Source organism: Bos javanicus, chromosome 10 (genome assembly GCF_032452875.1).
Source record: "Bos javanicus breed banteng chromosome 10, ARS-OSU_banteng_1.0, whole genome shotgun sequence".
NCBI lineage: Eukaryota > Metazoa > Chordata > Mammalia > Artiodactyla > Bovidae > Bos > Bos javanicus.
This window is the reverse complement of record NC_083877.1, coordinates 72,647,860-72,673,432: the sequence shown is the minus strand read 5'-3', so window position 1 is coordinate 72,673,432 and position 25,573 is coordinate 72,647,860. Positions and strand designations below refer to the sequence as shown.

At 36.3% G+C, this 25,573-nt stretch overlaps 1 protein-coding gene across 3 annotated transcripts in view; it reads right to left on the bottom strand.

The window, feature by feature from the left end:
• The window catches only part of SLC38A6 (solute carrier family 38 member 6), a 70,131-nt gene that overhangs the window by 31,480 nt on the left and 13,078 nt on the right, over positions 1-25,573 (bottom strand). For 2 of the 3 annotated variants that reach the window (XM_061429060.1, XM_061429059.1), the window contains 3 exons: positions 18,493-18,545; positions 14,059-14,098; positions 774-852 (listed from right to left, as the gene is read on the bottom strand). In XM_061429060.1, coding sequence (XP_061285044.1) covers positions 774-852; positions 14,059-14,098; positions 18,493-18,545 — 172 coding nt within the window. The remainder of the gene's footprint in view (positions 1-773; positions 853-14,058; positions 14,099-18,492; positions 18,546-25,573) is intronic. The other variant, XM_061429061.1, reaches the window with a different exon arrangement.

The window sequence follows — 25,573 nt, the reverse complement described above, 5'->3', positions numbered from 1 at the left end:
CAAATATTTAAATCAAAAAGTCTGATGGGTTTTGGTGTTGTGATTTAGAAATTATATGAATTAATTTGATGACAATTAAAAGGATTCATTTAGCCCTTTCAAGTTTGTTTTTCTCAAAATTTCATGTTATATATAGTAAGAGGAAAAGTATAATTAATTTGGACTTTTTCCTCATAAAAAAGATGAATTAATAGTCTTTAGAACCCAGTGTTTTTATTAAAAAAAAAAAAAAGGGCAGTATAACATGGTTTAGTATTATATATAATATTGTTAAAAACAGGAAATGAAACAATTTTTTTTCCAATAATGCTTTATAACAGGATTTTACATAAGTCCGCTGTAACTTTATCACTCTGATTTCTCTTTATCACTGTGGTTTGCTGAAAAGTGACAGCAGGATTATCTGCTCCCTCCTTTAAGACCTTTACCGTCAGTGCTTTCAGCCTCCCTGCTCCTCCAGCCAACATTTCATATCCAGAAATTTCTCCTCCACTCTTCTCTAAGAGCTGGCTCATACTTGTCCTGCTGTTTCGTACCCCCATGGAAAGCAGGGATTGCCATTGGCCTGTCAGAGGATTCACAGACCATTGTTCTGAACATAATGGTTACCACCAGCGGTCTGCAGGGGTTCCTTCTCTAGGACCACTGTTTCCACATAACTTTGTAAGTGTCTTGAGGGCAGGAACTACATTTACCTTATTTCCCACAAGGGCTTAATAGATATTTATTGAATTAATAAATAAATGAATACAATGTGAAATACTTTTTCTTACCCACTGTAGTCTCCAGATAAAAATTCTGATATAGTAGCAGGAAGTTCTGTTTTAATGATTAAAAGATAAGACGACATAGCTGCAGACAGAATAAAAAGAGTTCCTATTAGAATCCTATAACTTTTAACCATTTACAGAATAATCTTATTTAGAAACACGGATACCGATTTGGGATATGACAGCATGTGGAAGATTAATTCATACTGCACTGTCCTCAAAGAAAGATACATACCAGGAACGGAGATAAAAAAAGATAAATAATTAATATTCTTTGTAGAGAAGAATAATTGGTAAGCTCATTAGGTATCTTTTGTTTACATTTCAAGTTCAAGGCAAAAGATTTAGGTAAGAGAAAGGTTCTTGATTACAACCCACTTAGAAACAAAATTTTGCTTGTGTGTGTGCATGTGTACATGTGTGCTCAGTCATATCTGACTCTTTGGGACCCCATGGACTTTGTAGCCCACCAAACTCTTCTGTCCATGGAAACTTTCCAGGCAAGAATACTGGAGTGGGTTGTTATTTCCTAGTCCAGGGGATCTTCCCGTGAAGCTAGACAAAAACTCTTAATGCTATCTCCCAGTACAAGGCATTAGAGTTTAGTTTAGCAACAACTGATAGAGAAATAAGAGATAAATAAGTATAGCTAATAAATCTGATTATTTGTTTTTATTAGAGAGAGACCTCCCCCCAGTAGTCTCACTTCTCCTCTTTCTCTGCTACTGTCCTTCCACACACACTGTGGACTCATGCTATTATAAAACAAAAGCAAAATGCAAAATGAGTTACATTTTAAATTGCTCTCCAAAACAGATTAGAAAAGATCCAATTGAAATTATTAAGCACATTAAAGGGACAAAACTTACAATTATTATTCTGTTTTATTAACAGGGCTCCTTTATATTATGTAAACAAAACCCAAAGTTAGCATTACTTCTCACACTCTATCAGACAGGATCCAAGAAATAACCTGCTTTTACAGCATTTTAATAATGATCCTATTTCTGGTGTAGCTATTAAAAAACAAAAAACCTCACATCTTATAAACCTTCCATCCCACACTGGGAAATGTTTTCATATGGTTACAGAATAGAGAACTCATTTATATGTAAATACTTGAGCTTAAACTTAAATGCTTAAGTAACTACAGAAACCCAGATGATTTGGAGTCAGTTTAACAGAGTAATAATCTCTGTTTCCCCTAGAGATTAAGTATATATTTAAAAAGAGCCAACAAGTATATGTCCATGAAGAATAGAGAGCACTCTGTGTGCATGTTAATTTTATTACTTATTTATATTTCAGGAAACATTTCACTTTCTCCTTGGACCTACAAAAACCAAGAACATAAATGAATGCCAAGTCTGAATGGCAAAAATCTGAGGAAAAACTGATTGAAAAGCTCAAAGAGTTTTAAAAAAAGAATGTATGTTTTTCAACCAACAAATTTAAAAGTAGCTGAGCTTCACAATTATTACAGTGCTGCGTGACTGCTCAACCCTGGGGGAAAAAGGTTATATACTAGTTTGTGTATAAGTTTATATGAAGATAGGCAATACTTACACATATAAACACATACACTCTTTCTCATTTTTTTAAAAAAAATAAAACAACATGTACCTATGGCAAAGTAAAATTTAGAACACTTAATGGTCACTTCTCTTCAGTGAAAATACACATATTCACACTTTCCAGTTTATGACTATTTCTTTTTTTCCCAGCGGAAGTACAGCTGTTGAAATAAAGTCTTTTAGTCAGCAGAAGTACAGCACGTTTCTTCAAATGCTTTGTTAGTTATGGGACATCACAATTAATTGTATGTGGAAAGATATTCTAAGTCATTCATATTCTCATATGGAAAAATGCTACCAGTTTGGTACAGAACGGAAGGAAGGTTTAGATTAACCTTCTCCACTCAAGAATTTGGGGGTCTTTGTTTGTAATACTTTATCTATTCCAAAGAATCATACACATATGGTGTGATGATGAAAATCATGAACTGAATTTTCTGAAACTGGCCTAGGGCTACTTAAATATATCTTGCAAGGAAAAAAAAAAAAAAGACAAAAGTACCTTTAAAACAAGGAATGCAGACTTCCTACACAATGTAATTTATTATCTGTCCATCAGTCTTTCTTGCTTGGATTAATCCAATACCACATGCTTTACTAAGGTTTCAGACATTCATCTCTTTCAGTAATTTTCTATTATTTCTTTTAGATCTTTAGTTGTAAAAAGCTGCAATGAATATGAGATCCTATTTCTTCCTAATATACAATCTGTCATTCTTCCCAGAATTTCTATTAGCCCCTGGCTAATCATTTGATCACGTTTATCCTCTGTTGTAGCCTTAACTCTTTCATTTTCAAACGAGAGTCCTATTTCATTAGATTCCAGTCTGGAGAATCATGTATATTTTAAGAAATATGAACTCATAAAACATATGTTTCTCTCTCAAAAAGAGTCTCAGCATACAAGATACAAATATAACAAAACATGTAAAATATTGCTCCTTTCTTAGAGAATGCGGGTGTTTGTTTTAAGAGCTACAAAACCACTCATGTAGGGGGGAAACTCCACTGACAAAACAAAGAAAGATACCACTCTTTCTACTGTATATATTATTTTTCCCTAACCACAAGTAAACTTTCATGCAAGGATTGGCACCTTAACATATTATAAATATACGTTAAGTTAGGAATACATCTTAATTAGATTTACATAAAAAGAATAATCAGCTCAATAAAATAAAGTGGAAAAGCTTCAAAAATATAAAATCAATAGGAATGCTTATGTATCCATTGTTTTTTCCAGTGGCTTCCCTGATAGCTCAGTTGGTAAAGAATCCGCCTGCAATGCTCCAAAAGTTGCCTGTCATACCTTTCATCTCATGTGTTCTATTAATAGCATAAGGAAGTGTTTAAGGACTTATCTTACAGGCAGGTCATACGCAAGAATTTGTAAATGATTTTTGCTGACATAGATACACAGCATGGACTCCTAATACGACACACACCATGTTGTCCTCTAAATAATAGCTGGAGCAGGGTCATCCACAAAAGCCATGGTTGTAGTTAAGTGGTTCTGGCCTCCATACCACCAAAGCCAGAATTAGGGCTAGAAGACATACCTTAGTGACAGGTATTCAGCCATTATAAATCATTTAGTTTCACCACATTAACTAAATAGCTATTCTTTTCTCCCTCATTTTAAACCTAACTAATAGAACTCATTTAATAGAAACTGCCCTAGGAAGGAAATAAAAAATCTGTCAACTTAATCAAAACACAGGAGTTGAAAGTATTTTATACAAACCATGAGGAGAAGCAACTGTACATTAAGAAAAGACTAAAATAGGGTAAAATTTGATTAGGCAATAGCAAGTGGTAAGGTATTAATATTGTTTGATCTAATCATAAAGAGAAACACATGAGTTGGGAGCATAGAGGCTGAGGGGAGAGAGGTAAAAAACACAAAAGGGGAAGTGGTTCGGAAGAGGAGAATTAACAAGAAGAGCAACATTGGGGCGGGGGCTTAGGATGCCTATTCCAAGTGATTTACAGGTTACTTTCTCCTTTACATTTATTTCTTCACCACAAACCTATGAGGCAGATATTCTTTATTTCACAAATGAGGAAATGGAGACTCAGAGAGTTAACTTGCCCAGTGGAAACAGCCCGTCTGGCTTGAGAAATCTACTCTATTAACTGTTACACTATGAGAAAGTGCAGAGAAGAAAAGTGAAGAAGAAATCCACCACAGCAAAGAAAAATAAGAAAGGTCTACCAAAAGGAGCACTCCCCAGAATTATTCTTTTTTCATCACCATTTAAACAATAAATTGTTTCTGAAAGCTGAGTTTCACAGTTGCATTCAAAGAAAACAAAAGAATTTCTGTAACAATAAGTTAGAAGCGCTAAAAACACTTAAAATGTTCGTTTCACTTTGACCTGTATTTTCATTTCAGTTTTAAAGCTGGTTTGGTAAAGTGATTAGTCAACATGCCTCAGACAAGCTAAAGGATCTCATGATAGGACTCTACTGGATTTACCATGATGATTCTATTTTATCTACAGCTATTATTGTAGTTCAGAAGAGAAAGTTTCCTATTCTTACATATCTGAGATATTAACACTACCCTGCAATTGAAAAAAATATATAACGAAAATCAATCCCTCTTCCCACAAATCCTTGTTCTCTCATAGGCTACTCTTCCCAGCACTCCTCAAAAAAAGCAAAAGAGAAGACAAATTGGAGTTTGGAGACTTCAACTGGAGTTTGGACCTAAGAAACCATAAGTTTACAAAAATAATTATCCTTTTTGTTAAACATTTAAAATACATGTATGAAGGTTTAGATTGCACAGCTCTATTTTTAAGACAGAATTCGGTTTTTCAGCACTTGGGAAAAGTTCAGCAACTTCTTCAAGGATTAGTCAGCCAGTTCTACACAGATGAACTGCGGGAGGAAATAACAAGTTTGCCTTTCCTTCTAAAAGAGATTCAATTTTACTTCAAACATGTTTTCAGTCATGGATAGCAACTGGTTTATTCTATTCAATGTGTCTTATTAACCTGGCATTCCTACTAAATGTCCAAATACCACTGAAAGGCTATTCCCGCTCAACACAGGGTACAACAGAACCTCTCGTTTTTAAAAAGGATTTAAAAAAAAAATTTGAAAACAGGGTCATTTTCCTACTTTGTGTACAAATGGAAATAAAAAATATATGGAGGAACTTTTCCCTTCAATAACCCTAGGAAAATATACATATTTGTTTTATCATCTATCAAGATCTTAAACTTGAATAAAAACTGACCAGAATATTTACTGTTCTGAAAACCCTATAATTAAACTTCAATAAAACTTTTTATTAAGAAATCCATTATTTTCAAAAACATTTTTAAAATTACATGTATGGAGAAGGAAATGGCAACCCACTCCAGTGTTCTTGCCTGGAGAATCCCAGGGACGGGGGAGCCTAGTGGGCTTCCATCTATGGGGTCTCACAGAGTCGGACACGACTGAAGCGACTTAGCAGCAGCAGCAGCAGCATTTTGTTCCATCTGTGGCTCCTACTTTGTCTTCCCTATTCTGAGTATGGGCAGTGAGTGTTTCTCTCTTCCTAATAGTAGCCTTGTAACAATTTGTGGCAGTATCTTTGTATCCTTATGAGCTTTGTACCAACTAGATTCTTCATATATACTTGTGATTAACAGGTCAAATTGAAAAGCACAGTATTGTAAGTCTAACTTGAAGAGACAGAACATACATTACAAGTATGTTAGGTAACCTAAATCTCATTGATCCCTTTTTTTCATGTCCTAGTCAGGTAGAGTTGCTTCAGTTACTCTAGCCAGTTTGGGTTAGTAAACTTGTTAATTTAGCTGCTAGCAAGTTCAGAAAATGTATTCTGTATCTTAGAAGAACCAAAAGGTTACTTTTCTGTTCTGTCCCCTCTCCTTCACAATTTAAGTTCCTCAAGAGCTGTGATCACTTGATACATTTTATCAGTGTCTTTTTACTACTTACAATAGCCCAGTCTTCAGGAAACATCTTTAGGAATACATAATGCTCCTTGGTCTTTATCAACTTACTGAATGTGTTCTATAATCTGTCATCAGAAAGAACCTATGGATAGGCTTCAGGGGTCTGTAACTAGGTCTCTTAACAGAACCACTGACCTGGATCATCTGTCAGGCTTCATTTTCACCTTTAAAGGCTTTGCTTAAAATGCAAATTTCCTCTCTGACTCCATCAAAAAAATAAATAAATAAAATAAAATGACATGTAACCAGTAAATTTTGTCAAAGGAAGGACTTTTGAGAAAGATTCCCCCTCCAAATTTCCTCTATTTCTCCTACTCTCAGACAGAGCTTTCCAGAATTTCCGGACAATACTATTCAGGCCTCAAAAAAGACTACAGATGAGCTGACCAGCAGATGGCATCGTAACAGCATGCCCAACCCCTGTTTCCCGGGTGACAGTACAAACTAGTACTTCTAAGGCTTCCCTGTCTTACCAAAACAAAATAGCAACAACAACTTTTTTTTCAGGAATAAAGTAAAGCCAAAAAGTTTCTAATTTAATATTACGTCCCAATTTTGAAAAACACTGAGAATTTGGCATTTTTATAATTCTCAACTAAGAATGATCTAATTTATCCCTTTCTGTTTATGAGACTTAGGAACTGTGCAACTTGACCACATAAAAGGGCTCTGAATTTCTCTTAAAGTTTAGATTCCCAAACTGAGGTGTGGATCAAGGCTGCCAGAGTAGATCTGTGGGTTCTCTGTCAGTCCAGAAAATCTGGGTCATTTTAGGAGGTTTCAGTAAATCTAATATTTAGGGTTCTCCTTTCACAATATGCAGCAGTGATTCAGTCTTTATTCTCTTTTAAAGAACTAAGGAAAAAATATGCTATCAACAGTGGACCTTCATATTTCAGAAGAGCAAAATAAGAATTTAACATACTCCTAGAAGCCACTCTCCTTGCATTTTGAGTTGGGCAAGAGACGAGATCAGAAACACCAATTACCTTCACTTTTACCACGTACTCATCAGAGTTAATAGGACTTTCTCTTAGCTTAAGTAAAGATGATTTGAGTTTCCTGCTTGATTTCTAGGATATTTTAGCTAACTGAGTGGTCTATCGCAAACCTAATGCAAATGCAAACACATATGGCACTAACTACTTCCCTTGGTTTTTAGGAAAGGACTTTCATAATCCAGCAAATTAGAGGAACTATATGGAAACCTGTACTTATTTGCTATTACAGTTCTTAATCCTTTTGCTTATAGTCCACTAAATTCAAGCCCTCAGCCAGAGTTCTCTTCCCTATAACAGCATTAAATATTTAAACTTCCAGATGCTTCTTTTCTGACTTTGTGTCTAAGCAACGACTCTCAGCAAATGTCCCTCTGGTGCCTGAGGCACTAAGCAGCTGGGGGCTCTCTCTGGCTCTGGTCTGTTTTGGGACCCCAATTCATCAGTGTTGGGAATCTATCAGGAATTGCTTCTAAGAAGTATTTTACCATGTGGTTCTCCATTTTCTAAAGGTAACAGTTTCCATAATCCTAAGAATAAGAGTACTAAATTTAATGAGTCATATTTTTTTTTCTATGATAAAGTTCACAGATTTTTCAAAGACAGTAGACTTTTCCAATCTATTTGTTAGACCACACTAGTTCCCTGTGACTAATACTTGGTATGTGACTGATATTGGGGAAAAAAAGATTTTCTGTGAAGTTCTGACAGTAGATTCTTCCCTAAAGAAACCATATGCTCACTTATGCATTCTGTGTGGTCTTCTCTTCCCAGTTGATCTTCCTTTTAAAGGAGTTCCAAGCCAGGTTGCTGGCTTTTCCTTCTCTTCCTCCTTCTCTTATTCCTTACTTTCTTCCTATAATAAATAAGACTTCAGCTCAGTTCAGTTCAGTCACCCAGTCGTGTCCGACTCTTTGCGACCCCATGAATTGCAGAACACCAGGCCTCCTTGTCCATCACCAACTCCCGGACTTCACTCAGACTCATGTCCATTGAGTCAGTGACACCATCCAGCCATCCCATCCTCTGTCGTCCCCTTCTCCTCCTGCCCCCAATCCCTCCATCAAGTCTTTTCCAATGAGTCAACTCTTCACATCAGGTGGCCAAAGTATTGGAGTTTCAGCTTTAGCATCAGTCTTTCCAAAGAACACCCAGGACTGATCTCCTTTAGAATGGACTGGTTGGATCTCCTTGCAGTCCAAGGGACTCAAGAGTCTTCTCCAACACCACAGTTCAAAAGCATCAGTTCTTCGGTACTCAGCTTTCTTCACAGTCCAACTCTCACATCCATACGTGACCACTGGAAAAACCATAGCCTTGACTAGATGGACCTTTGTTGGCAAAGTAATGTCTCTGCTTTTGAATATGCTATCTAGGTTGGTCATAACTTTCCTTCCAAGGAGTAAGCATCTTTAAATTTCATGGCTGCAATCACCATCTACAGTGATTTTGGAGCTCAGAAAAATAAAGTCTGACACTGTTTCCACTGTTTCCCCATCTATTTGCCATGAAGTGATGGGACCAGATGGCATGATCTTAGTTTTCTGAATGTTGAGCTTTAAGCCAACTTTTTCACTCTCCTCTTTCACTTTCATCAAGAGGCTTTTTAGTTCCTCTTCACTTTCTGCTATAAGGGTGGTGTCATCTGCGTATCTGAAGTTATTGATATTTCTCCCAGCAATCTTGATTCCAGCTTGTGCTTCTTCCAGCACATAAGACTTACACACAAATAAGACTTACTAAATACCAAGTGCTAGGTACTTAAAAACCTAAATGAATGAACAAGTTACTTATAGACATGGAATACAAAGAAGTAGGGAATAAACTGAGTCTTACTGAAAGATTCATGGAACAAATATTGATTAAGGAAAATTTTGCTTGATCCATGATCATCTTGCTTCTAAAGGCCCTGTTTCCTTTTCTCATAGATTCATCAGGGACATAGAATCTCAAGAAAACTGAGAAATGTTTAAATGTTACAAAGAATAAAAGAGCCAGAAAGCATTAATCTGAGATATGATTACCTAACGCAAAAGTAGAAGATTTTAAAATACTTTATTTTCTATTTTACATAAATAAGATCTAACTTTCCTCAATATTTTCAACCTTTTATTTTTCATATAATTCTAAACACTATGGACATTCAGTTTCTCTGTATCATTTATATGCTATATAAAATTGTCTCATTAAGGCAAAATCTTAGTTCTTTAAATAGAATTTTTTTTTGATATTTTAATTTTATTTTATTTTTAAACTTTACAATATTGTATTAGTTCTGGTGCACTGGGACGACCCAGAGGGATGGTATGGGGAGGGAGGAGGGAGGAGGGTTCAGGACGGGGAACACATGTATACCTGTGGCGGATTCATTTCGGTATTTGGCAAAACTAAATAGAATTTTTTTAATTGTCTCATTCATTCAACAAATATTATTTATTGAGTTCCTCTACCAGAAACTAGGTCAAGTTATGAAAACAAATGAAAACACATAGTTCCTGTCCCCAAGGAGCTTTTAAAATCCTCATCATTTAATCTTTTCATAGCTTTTCAACATTTACTAAATCAGAGCAGAAAAAACAAAGCCTTTAGAAGTAGACAAAGTGAGATTTGAATCCTGGCTTTATTAAGGGGTAAAGGTAAGCAAGTCACTTATCCCCTCTGAGCACTGATCTCATCCTCTGTAAAATGAGGATAATATCATCCACCCTGAAGTGTTGCTGTTAAGTATAAAGTGTCAAGTATAGGCCTGGCCTAAAGATAATTTATTATATTATTTCTCATTTCTAAACAATCACTGAAAAACTCTGACCACTTATACGAATAATGAATATCCCATCTTTCCAAAAATGCTATCTGAACTACATTACATATGCAGGTAGGCATGCAAGATATGCAAACATTTAATCTGATTCTATATACTTCGTATCATCTTATAAATATCTAATGTATCTCCAATTAATAAAAAGTCAAAATCCATTTGGAAGAAATAACATCAAATAAGTTATATGTATAACATTAAAGAGCCTCCCAAATAAATATGCCGTTTCTTCTCAAGCATACATGGCTTAGTAACTGCTAAGGGCTTCCACAGACCCAACTTAGGTTAATCAAGAAACTACTTAAGGCTGGAGTTCCTAGACTTTAACCTCAGAGGCTCAGCAGCTTCCCTAAAGGGTAGTTCTAAGAACTGAGACTCCCCTTTCTGAAAAAGAACAGCATCCATGAAAGTTTTTACAGCAATAGTGGCTGACTTGTTAAAAATACCTAAGAAAAGAGCAAATCATCTTTTGAACCAAGTATAACCCTTCCATGAAACTTTCCTGTAATAAATAGGCACCTGACTTCCAACCCAGTGTTGTGTTCACAACAGCAAGCTTCCATTTCTATTCTAATAAAGGAATGGTTTATGCATGCTAAGACAAAAGAAAAATAGCTTTGAAAATATGTTTCAGGTATTACTTAGTAGGCTCTCAATAAATAAAATTTTAGAAAATGTGAAGAAAATCACAAGGGTATTATTCTAAAAACTAAACAAGCATTACCAGCTTTTCTGAATTGGAGGAACATTAAAAATTTTTGTGACTGCTTTTAAGTGACTTAAAAAAAAAGTTTCTAAAACAAAGCAAGCAAATCAACAAACTTAGAGCTGAAAGAACTGATGATTTACCTGCCACCAAATGTCGGAATCCAATCCCACTCCCAATCTAATCCCAAAGAAAGGCAATGCCAAAGAATGTTCAAACTACCGCACAATTGCACTCATCTCACATGCTAGCTAAGTAATGCTCAAAATCCTCCAAGCCAGGCTTCAGCAATACATGAACCGTGAACTTTCAGATGTTCAAGCTGGATTTAGAAAAGGCAGAAGAACCAGAGATCAAATTGCCAACATCCGTTGGATCATCGAAAAAGCAAGAGTTACAGAAAAATATCTACTTCTGTTTTATTGACTATGCCAAAGCCTTTAACTGTGTGGATCACAACAAAATGTGGAAAAGTCTTAAAGAGATGGGAATACCAGACCACCTGACCTGCCTCCTGAGAAGGAACAGTTAGAAATGGACATGGAACAACAGACTGGTTCCGAATCAGGAAAGGAGAACGTCAAGGCTGTATGTTGTCACCCTGTTTATTTAACTTCTATACAGAGTACATTATGCAAAATGCCGGGCTGGCTTAAGCACAAGCTGAAATCAAGATTGCCAGGAGAAATACCAATAACCTCAGATATGCAGATGACACCACCCTTATGGCAGAAGGTGAAGAAGAACTAAAAAGCCTCTTGATGAAAGTGAAGAGGAGAGTGAAAAAGTTGGCTTAAAACTCAAGTCAGAAAACTAGGATCATGGCATCCGGTCCCATCACTTCATGGCAAATAGATGGGGAAACAATGGAAACAGCAAGAGATTTTATTTTGCGGGGCTCCAAAATCACTGCAGATGGTGATTGCAGCCATGAAATTAAAAGACACTTGCTCCTCGGAAGACAAGCTATGACGAACCTGCTGCTGCTGCTGCTAAGTCCCATCAGGCGTGTCTGACTCTGTGCGACCCCATAGACAGCAGCCCACCAGGCTCCCCTGTCCCTGGGATTCTCCAGGCAAGAACACTGAAGTGGGTTGCCATTTCCTTCTCCAATGCATGAAAGTGAAAAGTGAAAGTGAAGTCGCTCAGTCGTGTCCGACTCTTAGCGACCCCATGGACTGCAGCCTACCAGGCTCCTCCATCCATGGGATTTTCCAGGCAAGAGTACTGGAGTGGGGTGCCATTGCCTTCTCTGATGACCAACCTAGACAGCTTATTAAAAAGCAGAGACATTACTTTACCAACAAAGGTCCATCTAGTCAAAGCTATGGCTTTTCCAGTAGTCATGTATGGATGTGAGAGTTGGACTATAAAGAAAGCTGAACACTGAAGAATTGATGCTTTTGAACTGTGGTGTTAGAGAAGACTCTTGGACTGCAAGGAGATCCAACCAGTCAATCCTAAAAGAAATCAGTCTTGAATATTCATTGTAAGGACTGATGCTGAAGCTGAAACTCCAATACTTTGACCACCTGATGTGAAGAACTGACTCATTGGAAAAGAGCTGGATGCTGGGAAAGATTGAAGGTGGGAGGAGAAGGGGACAACAGAGGATGAGATGGTTGGATGGCATCACTGACGTGAAGGACATGAGTTTGAGTAGGCTCCAGTGTAGGCAAGCCTGGTGTGCTGCAGTCCATGGGGTCACAAAGAATCAGACACGACTGAGTGACTAAACTGAATTGAAATGCAGAAATTCTTTCTAGAACATTCTGACAACTGACCAACCACCTCTGTTTGAATTTTTTCAGGAATATCAGAGCTTTTTCAAAGGACTGTAGGACATCTCCCATTATCACAAAGCTTAGTATTTCAAATGAAACCAAACCAGCATTACTGTAGATTTCTACCCATTAGAGCCAGTTCTGCCCTTCAGAATAATACTAAATTACTGTAATATCTTTCCATGTTTCACGTTCAGCTTTTCAAATATTTAAAGCTAATGATCAGTCTAGAAGTCCCCTTTGGTCTTCTTGATAAATACAGCTAGAATATTACAAAGTACTTGCAAATAGCACATACAAATTATATTCAGCTAATATTTAGTTGAAAAAAAGGTTTATCAAGTCCCAAATATTGTGCTAGGTTTTGGGAATACAAAAAAAAAAAAAAATGAGACTAATACTTGACTTGGAGGAGCTGATAATAATAGTGGGGGAAGAATGCATATACAGAGGTAACTTCGACCTAACAGCAAGTGCTAAAAGAGTCAGGAACAATAACAGTTGCAAACCAGCTCAGAGGACAAGGAAGTGATCTGGGTGAAGGATACTGAGAATACAGCAGCAGGCATTTGCCATAGCCACAAATTCAGATCGAAATTCCTGAGTTGAAAATTCTACATAAAATACAGACTGTGATTGATGGTTCTTAGTAATCATATTAACTCTGTGTATTTAACTTTACATTAAAAACATTTATTTAGCACTCAAGTAAATGGTAAAAGAAAATTAAGACATTGTTCAGCATGGTAACTTCTTTACAACATATACAAATATGATTCCCATAGGATTTTGGATTTAAATGTTTAATACATTTAGTCAATAATGATCAATAATTAACTTAACAGTACTTTTTGTTTCTGTAGTTCTTGATACCAGATCATTTTTTTTTTTAAATGGGAAAATAGGGAATTCCAAAAAATGTGAGAATACTTATTTGTCTCAAGCATATTTATTTTGTACACCACATGGTCATTTTCGATTTCGTGCTTACAAAAGGAGATTGCCTTTCTACACATGACTGTTCACAGCCATGGAACATCCCTCCTTCTAAAGCAGTATACATCACAGCAGGTGATCAGGACAAAAATAGAGGGGAACTACCCCAGAATCACCTGGAGAGTTTTTCCAAGCTGTACTTCACCACTACCACAACTACAGAAAACCAGCGCTTCAGAGGTGTGCTACAGACCTAATAACAAGATTGAAAGCAAGGGTTTGGCTGCAGCTGAATTTAGAAGCTATTGTCCTACAAGGGCTGCTAAAAAGGATCTTTTAAAAAAGAAAGACTAATAGGTCAACACACAGGGCTTCTGAGATACCTATGTCTATAGAGGTTTAGGTTCCCTGCTGGACCCGTAGCAAGCAAGAAACCAAAGGAGGAAATCGTTTCCACCACGTCTAGGCATAAGCTGTGCACTTGCAATTGCTTACCTCCAATGTTCTGAATTATTATGGTGCTCGCCACCATCACCTATAAAAGAACAAATGTATTCAGAAGATGAAAGGGGAAACAATATAAAAGGATTGGTATTTTATTAAAATTCAATAACTATTACTTGAAAACAGATGCAGAAATTGAGTGAAGAGAAACTGAAAAGAACACACTCTGCCAGCTATTTGTAATATATAAAACTAATAATCATCACATAAAAAGCCTTTCTTTAATAGTTCCATGGTTACTATAAAGCACACTTTTGTAAGTTTCCTTGGCAGCTATTTTTAAAACAGTTAAAAGTGTTAAAAAGCTAGGGAATCAATGGTTATCAAAGTACCAAAGAATTGAAGTTGAATTTATTTGGTCTCATTTTTTTTAATTTGGTCTTTTTTTTTTTTTTTTAATTGGTTATATCACATTGCTTTGCTAGGCATACTGAAACAGCTTGAGGTGTGTTGTGCCAATGCTGTATTGTATAAAGGGAAATATAATCTTCAGAGTGTATCAGCTTGGCAAACACCAAGCCTTGAACATGGGAGCCTTGTTGCAGGGATAAATTAATTCTAGAGCAGAAAACTCTAGAGCCCACGTATCTGAAAACCGAAGCATTTTAAACTCAGTAACACACAGTGGGCTGAGTATAAGACAATAGGAGGTAGTGAAGACCTTAATACATTGGAGAATTTCTCCTCTTTCAAAATGTGGCAGCTGTTATACAGCTCTGGCCAGTTGCCGACATGTGAGAATGTGAATCCAATGTAGCTAGATCTTCTGATTGTTCAAGGAAAGTCAGAAACGGAATTCTTTCAAAATGTCATAACTCTTAGTTGGCAATCAGCTAAAAATAAAAAAAAGATTTGAGCCAAACAAAATATGCCTGAGCCTTGCTAACTTGTGATCTTTGATGAGATTCCTGGGAAATACAAGACGGCACTTTATCCATTCTTGGTCATCAGATGTACTCAGAAGAAATGATTAAATATTCTGCTTCCACTCGGGCCTTTCAATCACTTAAATCTTGGTGAATCTATACTTCCAATGTATGTCTGGAGCTGACTAGCTATCTAAGATCATTCAGTCGTGCATGGACTGGAAAGAGATCACCCTTCTTCTCCTAGGAATTCCATTTGCCTTCCTGATGTTCAAGCTAGTTTTAGAAAAGGCAGAGGAACCAGAGATCAAATTGCCAACATCCCCTGGATCATGGAAAAAGCAAGAGAGTTCCAGAAAAACATCTATTTCTGCTTTATTGACTATGCCAAAGCCTTTGACTGTGTGGATCACAATAAACTGTGGAAAATTCTGAAAGAGATGGGAATACCAGACTACTTGATCTGCCTCTTGAGAAATTTGAATGCAGGTCAGGAAGCAACAGTTAGAACTGGACATGGAACAACAGACTGGTTCCAAATAGGAAAAGGAGTTCGTCAAGGCTGTATATTGTCACCCTGCTTATTTAACTTATATGCAGAGTACATCATGAGAAATCCTGGACTGGAAGAAACACAAACTGGAATCAAGATTGCCAGGAGAAATATTAATAACCTCAGATATGCAGATGACACCACCCTTATGGCAGAAAGTGAAGAGGAACTCAAAAGCCTCTTGATGAAAGTAAAAGTGGAGAGTGAAAAAGTTGGCTTAAAGCTCAACGTTCAGAAAACGAAGATCATGGCATCCGGTCCCACCACTTCATGGGAAATAGATGGGGAAACAGTGGAAACAGTGTCAGACTTTATTTTTCTGGGCTCCAAAATCACTGCAGATGGTGACTGCAGCCATGAAATTAAAAGACGCTTAGATAGCATATTCAAAAGCAGAGACATTACTTTGCCAACAAAGGTTCGTCTAGTCAAGGCTATGGTTTTTCCTGTGGTCATGTATGGATGTGAGAGTTGGACTGTGAAGAAGGCTGAGCACCGAAGAATTGATGCTTTTGTACTGTGGTGTTGGAGAAGACTCTTGAGAGTCCCTTGGACTGCAAAGAGACCCAACCAGTCCATTCTGAAGGACATCAGCCCTGGGATTTCTTTGGAAGGAATGATGCTAAAGCTGAAACTCCAGTACTTTGGCCACCTCATGCGAAGAGTTGACTCCTTGGAAAAGACTCTGATGCTGGGAGGGATTGGGGGCAGGAGGAAAAGGGGACGACAGAGAATGAGATGGCTGGATGGCATCACTAACTCGATGTAGGTGAGTCTGAGTGAACTCCAGGAGTTGGTGATGGACAGGGAGGCCTGGCATGCTGCGATTCATGGTGTCGCAAAGAGTCGGACACGACTGAGCGACTGATCTGATCTGATCCTGGGAACAAACTAAGTCATCAAGACATGGAGGTCTTGGAAAGCAAGGCTAATGATAGAAACATCTGGGAAGATGTCTTTGAAGATATGATAATTATCATTCTAATATTCTCCAGAAAAACCTTTACATGCCATCCCATTTAAAAATTAGTTCCAAAATGTCACAGTTATTTGTGAAAAGACTTTTGTGAAATTTCTGTACACCGTCTTTCATATGCAATTAATATCTGTTGTCAGTCACACACGAAATTTGGATTTTTCTATGAATATACTGCAAAAAGCAATAATATCAATGTGTTGATGAGTATTTTCCCATTTTCTGGCTCAGTTGAAGCATTTTTGATCTAGACAGTCAATATACCTACCCATCTACCTGTCTTTCTCATGCCTGGTGCAGTGCATGGCCACATGGTATTTGCTCAATAAATGTTTGCCAAGCACATAAACCATGTATAGACAATTAAAACAGTTTTCCTAAAAGGTTCAAATCACTTCAAAAATATTTAACTTCAGAATAATGTGACCCTATCATATGTCATATCTATACTCATGTAACATCTGGGAAGAAGGAAATAGGAAAGTTTCAACCCAACTATACTCATGTAACATCTGGGAAGAAGGAAATAGGAAAGTTTCAACCCAACTATACTCATGTAACATCTGGGAAGAAGGAAATAGGAAAGTTTCAACCCAACTCTGGAAGTTGAGAGAAAATATTAAACAAACAAATAGCTCTTCATTTATAGTATTCTCTGTCTGTGTATCTGCCTACTAAAAACTGTGTGCATATACTAAGATGATAATGCAGCTACTCTAGAGTGTAGGAAAAGGGCACTCTCAATAATCCATGTTCTTCTTGTAGACTCTGGTGCTATCCAAGGAACAAAGGAAATACTAATGTGAAATAACAGTGATGATGCTCAGTCATGTTCATAGATTGTATTAAATTAATTAGTTTTCTTATATAAGTAATATTTTCTTCTTCTCCCTTGATTAAACTGGATGCAGGAAATTGATCTTAATTATAACAAACATCCTGATCTTCAAGAAAAATTGTTACCAAGGATGATTAACAAAAATCTTTACCCTCAAAAGTGACATAGTCTCCATTTAGTTCAAATTTCAGGCTATAAGGATCCAAACCATGAGACTATATAACATGATTTAAATATTCTCTTTTGTACTTTAAATACAAAGTTAATTTGAATGCAAATACACATCTCCCGCCCCTCATTACATAGCTGTATCTTTTTCCTCTCAGACTTAATTCTTAAAGGTTAGTTCAGCCGACAACAAAATAGCATCCTTTTAGATTAAAAACAAACAAAAAACACAAACAACAGATTTACAAAATGCAAAGAAAAAGCTCTGTTTGGAATAAACATATAAATGGGTTTTAGAAGTATGATAGCTCTTCAGAAACAAAAATAATTATTAAAACACTAACAATAATATTTAACTCCAGATTATCTGTGGAAGAAGACAGGTAATTAGTTTAACTAAACTAGTTTAGCATGCCTACCACAAATGAATGCCCCATAAATACTGTTGTTATTCCTCTTATTCTGGGGAGGAAAAGTAATAGATTTTGAGTCTGGAGTCCTATGGTTCCATACTGGCTTGAGTAATTATAGACAAATAGGCCCTTTCCCTTCTCTAGGCCTTAATTTCCTCACTTATAAATGAAGGATCATCTTTTAGCACTATTCAGCTCTTAAATGACATGATCTTCTAATTATCAATTTTATAAACATGCTATAAGGTTAATTCCATGCATCTGTCTTGTTCAGTCTTCATGAGAATTCAAATATAATCTAATCAACATTAATCACAAAATGTTAAAACAGGCCATTGTATTGATTTAAAATTATAAGTCACTGCTCCCCTTCATTAGAATAAAAAACACTAAAAAATTTAAGTGTTGAATTATATTTATCAATGCATTTTTAGGAAGGTCATAGAGATTTCTTCTTTCTCTTCCTGCTCCCATCATTCCTTTTCTTCACTTTAGTTTCCTTTTATTCCCTTAATTTCTTCCTCCTATATATACTTGTCTTTTCTAACTGGAAATGGAAGGGAAAAACTGCCTTTCAGGATTTTGAATACAGCAAGGAGAAAAAAAATTACCTTTCCAGGTAATCCAAATGCAAAGAGTCCAAGATCCTCATAAGATGTCACAGCTGTTGAGAGAAATCATAATTGTTATTTTTACACAATTCCGTCTGTGTACCAAGTCTTACATGGAAGAAAGCTATTCCACTGCTACCTACAGCTATTCGATGTGCTGTGTGCTAAGCTTAGTCACTCAGAAATGTTCGACTCTTTGCGACCCCACGGACTGTAGCCCGCCATGGGGATTCTCCAGGGAAGAATACCACGGTAGGTTGCCCTGCCCTCCTCCAGGGGATCTTCCCAACCCAGGGATCGAACCCAGGTGTCCTGCACTGCAAGGGGATTCTTTACCGTCAGAGCCACTAGGGAAGCCCAGCTATTCGACAATCACATTAAATTTAAAGCTGAAGTACTGACTTGGGGGAAAGTTGAAAACTTATGATCCATAAAGACAATGTCCTCTTATAGAGTTAAGCAATTCCTAAGGTTGTCTAACTACCCAGGTTGCAATAATTCAAATAATAATTACTCAAGAACAATCCACTTCTCACTAAACAGTACTCACAGACTACATTGTCCAATATTAATTTTCATTGACAACAGTTTCTAAAAACTGTCTATGTAAATAAATCTTACTAAAGTATAAAAGCTAAATCATACTTTCAGAGACATTCACTTTTACAGGCTACCTAGGATATAATATATTCAGATGGAAACAATACCTTCATCCTGCAATAAGGGAATATATTTTCTTTCTCATCATAGAGAGTATGAAATTACATTTTCATTCCACATGTTCTAGAGGTGTGATCACAGAAAGATGAAAATTAACAGGCTCATAAAAGAACCAAATTTGTCCTTAAATGGGAGTTTCATGTTAAAATTAATGATACCATAGGTAAAAATAAGAGAATTAAAAATGTTTATATAATCCTAAATCAAAGCTATGGTTTTTCCAGTAGTCATGTATGGATGTGAGGTGGACCATCAAGAAGGCTGAGTGCCAAAAATTGATGCGTCCGAATTGCAGTGCTGGAGAAGACTCTAGAGAGTCCCTTGGACTGCAAGGAGATCAAACCAGTGAATCCCAAAGGAAATCAACCCTGAATATTCATTGGAAGGACTGAAGCTGAAGCTCCAATACTTTGGCCACCTGATGCAAAGAGCCGACTTATTGGAAAAGACCCTGATGCTGAGACAGATTGAGGGCAAGAGAAGAAGCGAGTGGCAGAGGATGAGATGATTGGATAGCATCGCCAACTCAATGCACATGAATGTGAGCAAACTCTGTGAGATAGTGACGGACAGGGAAGCCTGGCGCGCTAAGGTTAGTTCATGGGGTTGAGGGAGTCAGACACAACTTACTGGCTGAACAACAACAAATTCTGAGAAGTCCTTAACTTTTCAGTGCTTATGCCAAAAAAAGGCAGGTTAGTAGATACTAAGACTTAATAATAACATCACACATTTCCTATTGAATCAAAGATATGGATCATCATTTCTTAAACCAAGTTTTTAACATATCCTCTCAAGATATACATGGGTTTCTTTAAGCTATCACTATATTAACAAAAAACTGTATACTTTCATCTTTTAGCACTGTTTAGCTCTTAAGTGACATGATCTTCTAATTATCAGTTTTTTAAACATGCTATAAGGTGAACAAAGTTCATCAAGTATGCAAACATAAGCATTTTGAAAACCATATGTGGTCTTTTCATGTTATAACTACAAAGTTAGAAAGAACACAGTGAAATGCTTAAAAAAATAAGTTTTACTTAAGAACAAAAATTTTTTTAACATTTTAAAATTATAATCTATTATCAGGGTTGATCAAAGAATTTAGAACTTTTTGCATGACATACTTATTTTTAATTTTTATTTAATATTTTAATTTTTTTTAGCTGGGTCATGTGGCATAAAGGATCTTAGCTCCCTGACCAGGGATCAAAGCTGTGCCCCCTGCATTGGGAGCATGGAGTATTAAGCACTGGACCGCAGGGGAAGTCCCAGACACAGCTATTTTTTAAAATGTATTTACACACTGCTCAACAGTGGGCAAGGACAATTTAATTTGGGATTTGGAATATATAATTTAATTACAAGTAGGAACCTTCATGCTTTAACAGTGAAAGATTTCCTAGAATAATTTCCTAGAATAATCCTAGAGGGGCAGATTGTAGACATATTTTAAACATAAAAATTTTTTAAAAAGTTAAAAAACTGAGATCTGGAATTTTTTCCTCTACTTGAAATGCCCAAATTCTATTTTTCCAAATACATATGTTCTAAAGTGAATGTCATCACAAAAATTATTAATTATTTCAACCAATAAATCTTTACAAGTTTGTTTCAAAGTTCCTAAACATAATTAAGTAATAATGTTATTTATAGGGACACAATTTTTTATATTTAACATTCCAAAGGCTTGGTTTTATATATTCAACCAGAACAAGCTCTAAATATTAGCTTCTGATTTGACATTGGGAAGGGAATTTTGTTACATACTATGTGTATGTGAACCAAGTCTTCAGAAGGTCTCTGATTTGTCACTATGAAGCATGAGATTAAAGGAACATCAGTGTTCATTTTCAGCATCCCTCTTTCATATTAGAGTTGAAAGTGTTGTTTAAAGAAAAACTTTCCTTCCAAGGGCTTAAAGCAAGGAGGCTTTCAGTGTTATGCATGGAAATATATCACATAACTTGCTTTAAAAATTACCTATTTTGCACTAGTTTCTTTGTCAGGGAGCAAGTTATCAAGATAATAATCTTCAAAAAATGTAGCTAGGATTTGTTTCACTTTTAAATAGGAGAAAACAAGTATGGCAAGAATACTGAAACAGGTTGTCATTTGCTACTCCAGGGGATCTTCTCAACTCAGGGATAGAACCCACTTCTCTTTGCATCTATTGCATTGGCAGGTGGCTTCTTTACCACTGCACCACCTAGAGAGCCCCATAAATTGTATATTAGTAAATATGAAAAGCAAGTAACTTTTCATGAAAAGAAAAGGAGGAGAGGATGGGAGGTATGGAGAGAGTAATATGGAAACATCCATTACCATATGTAAAATAGATAGCCAGTGGGAATTTGCTGTGTGACTCAGGAAACTCAAACGGGGGCTGGATAACAAGAGGGGTGGGATGGGGCGGGAGGTGGGAGGGATGTTCAAGTGGAAGGGGACATGGGTAAACCTATGGCTGATTCACATTGATGTTTGGTAGAAACCAGTGCAATACAGTAAAGCAATTATCTTTCTATTAAAAATAAATAAATAAATAAAAATTTTTTAAAGCAAGTAACTTTGCTTTAGGCAAAAATAATACTGAAATAATCCCCAAAGAATTGATATTTCAATTACCTAAATTTAAATAAATTAAACACTTAGCACTTAGTCTTAATCTTTAAATTAGAACATTACTCCAGAAAATATAACCACACTAACAGCTTAATGAAGATACTGTAACTGCAACTTCAGACAACAGTGGCATACATCTTAGCAACCTCAAATTAATTCTCTATTATTTTCTAGTTTTTTAAAAATATCTCTCAATATAGCAGAGCCCCAAATTCAGAGTGAAAAAAGGTTTAGACTTTTAAATAGAGACTGACTATTATGTTCAAATCCTAATTCTATTTTTCAAGTCAGCAGATCTGGCTAGTCATTCAGTTCCGTAACTGTCATCTTACTTCTTTTATGTTGCAAAAATCAGAAGTACTTTTCCATGTTTGAGACATCATGAGTATGAATAATGGCTTCTGGCCTAATATTGAGGCATTGCTAAAATAAAATATGTACATAGTCAGCCAAATGCTTTATCTCCACATATTTACTTTTTAACAGTTTTTTGGATCATTTTGACACATAAACCAAAACAATTGTGAAATACTTTTAAAATTCTTTTCTATCATTTGGACAATTATGTGTAAATTGGAACTGACTTCAGAATGTAATCTCAAAAACGAACCTTGAAAACATTTATAATATTTGACCCCTGGGAGTGTGCATCTTAGGAAATAAGGCTAATATCAGAGAAATCACTGTATGCAAAAATACTCATTACGTATGAGCATGCATACATGTATACAGATGTAACTCATTATGCATTATTACATTGAAAACAAAGAATACCTAAATGCTCAATGATGGTAAACTGGTTAAGTAAATTATGGTAGGTATATCTAGTAGAATAATATGTAGCCATTAAAAGCTATGTTTAGAATAAAATGAAAAATGTCAATATTAAGTGAAAAACAAAAGGTTTTATCAAATATGATCTATAAAGCAAAATATACGATCAGTGTTGTAATACCTTATTTATAATGTTAAAAATGCTTTGAGAGCTATCAAAACAAGATATGGTAATGACCAGTCACACTAATAGCAAATTCTTACAGAAGAGGAATAACATTAATTATGAAAATTATGAAATTAATTCAGCCTTTTACAGGAATTCAAACAAGCAATACTTGGCACAATCCTCTCTAAATAAATAACTGAAAGCAGTTACTAGCAATCTATTTTAGGAAATTAGTTTTTTATATTAAAGAAATCAATGCTATGTCTTTGAGGGGGCAGAAAGGCTGTAAATCTGAATCAAGTAAATTGGGGAAAATTTTCTTCTTTAATGTACCATCAAGGCACACTTTAGTGCTATTTTGGCTAGACCGAGAGTTTGGCCTCCACAGGAATCATTTGGAAAGCTGCTTCCCATGTAGCAGTGGAATATTTCCAGCTAGTTACTCCAGTGTTCTGTCTGCTTTGCATTTTTTCCTCAATGAAATAGGACAATTAATAAACTCTGGTTACAGTACAAAGCCCAAGTTTCAGCAGCAGCAATATTATCTTTGGAACTGGAGTGAGGGACGTGAGTTATTCAAATACAGTTCAACCCTCAGAAAACAGGCCATTTGGAATGCACTCTTATTTTGAAATTCTTTTCTTTCTTGTGCTTTCCTTCATTTTCCTCTTGTCTTTTTTCTCCCTAATAGTGTCACACAGGCCATTCATTTATTGAATATCCCCTATGCAACTGTGCCACCACTTCTGATCTTTCTTAATGTGTACTTAAATGTCAGTTTACCAACTAAATGTGGCATGATTTTAGAGCACTTGTAGTAAAAGAAAATAGAATGCGAGAGTACAAAGAACATACTCCTTTCAGTGTCACAGAAGTGAGATACCTGCAGGCATAGAGAAAGTTCTAGGGTCCCAACATACCACATGGTTCTTCAGTGAACTGGATTTACATGGTTATATCCTATAAATGCTATTCATTGGTTTTCCAACTTTAGACTCAACTTATTCATAAAACATTAATGACTTAAGATAGATTATAAAACAGAAAGTAAATATTGTCAACCTTGACAATATCAGAGTACAGTAGAAGGACGACGGGAAATAGACAACAGGGGAAAGCAAGCACAGTATATATACAAGTATATATATATGCAGCGCAGCAGAGTAAAACACCATCTAAGAAACAAAAACAAAACTTTAAATGTATTGTTTAGAGTCACAAATAATCAGAAAAAGAATTATTGAATATAAACTAACAACAATTAGAAGAAGGACTAGTGTACTCAAGCTAAATCCTCACCTTACATAACGAGGTGTCAACAAATAATATCTTAAATCAATAAATAACAGTAGAAGAATATGATTTACACTTAGAGAGGTAACTCCCCAACAGAAGTCAAAGCAAAACTCTAAATGCTGTGAACTCTGGAAAATGGAACTAGAGGTGGGGAAGAATGGGCAGGAAAGTGTTCCAAGTCCTCCTGCATAAGTGCACACACACATATACACATGGCATGTACATCCACATGTGTGTGACTGTTATTACCTTGATAAAATTAAAAGAGGAGGTTCATTTAAAAATATGTTTAATCCTGCAAAGACTTATACCCATCCTTCCCTGCAGCCCACTAACAAAAGTTCAGTTCTGCTACAGGAAACATTCTGCCATCAAGTAAGACAATACAAAGGGGTCATGACAAAAGCAGAGTACACATACAGTCTAGCTCAGGTTTTCTCATCCTGCCCTGCTGATACTTTGGACCTGGATAAGTGTTTGCAGAGGGGGCTGTTGTGTGCACTGCGGCAGGTTTAGTAGCGTCCCTGGCCTCACGAGATGCCAGCAGCACCTCACCCTGCCCACCAATTCTCGGCCTTGACAACCAGAAATGTCTTGGTGCTTAGTTGTTCAGTCATGTCTGATTCTTTGCGACCCCATGGACTGTAGCCCACCAGGCTCCTCTGTCCATGGGGATTCTCCAGGCTAGAATACTAGAGTGGTTTGCCATGCCCTTCTCCAGGGGATCTTCCCAACCCAGGGATCAAACCCAGGTCTCCTGCCTTGCATGCGGATTCTTTACTGTGTGAGCCACCAGGGTCTTTAGACACTGCCACATGCCCCTGGGGGAGAAAAATCTAGGCAAGATGAGTACTTACCAGAAGAAAGGATGAGACAAGACCACCATTCACTGAAAATGGAGTCCCATAATCAGCCCACTTAATTAATTGTGGGAATACTGAACTATGCTCATTAATCCCAAGAAAAAGATACAAAATTATAAGTAGTGTGGGCAGCTATCATACCAAACAATAAATAAATACTATGAGCACTGAGATAGGAAATAGGAATCTACTGTCTTTCAATCAGTTTCAGTTTCATTTGCTCTCACAATGAGAACATCTCAGTGCTGAATGGGACCCTAAAGAGATCCAAAGCCTTCACACAGTACCCAGACTAATGTGGGGGGAAAATAAAAGGCTCTCAGCTTTATTGAGAAATGGTATCTTGGTGTCCACCATGTAAATTTGTACACTTTATTTTATAAACTATACAATAAATTTTCAAAGATACTTCTGACATATGTAATTTCTGCCTGTGTGTTAAATTTGGAACTTTTAAAATAGAATCCCTCTGTAGCTCTAATCCATCCATCCATCATCACCCACATACCCAGCTTTTATTAAACACCCTCTGTTTGGTAGAGGCTGAGGAAACAATGGCTAATGCTTTCAATACACACTAAAATTTCCAGGAACATAATTACTACGTTTGGTTTTGTTTGGAACTTTGCCAAAA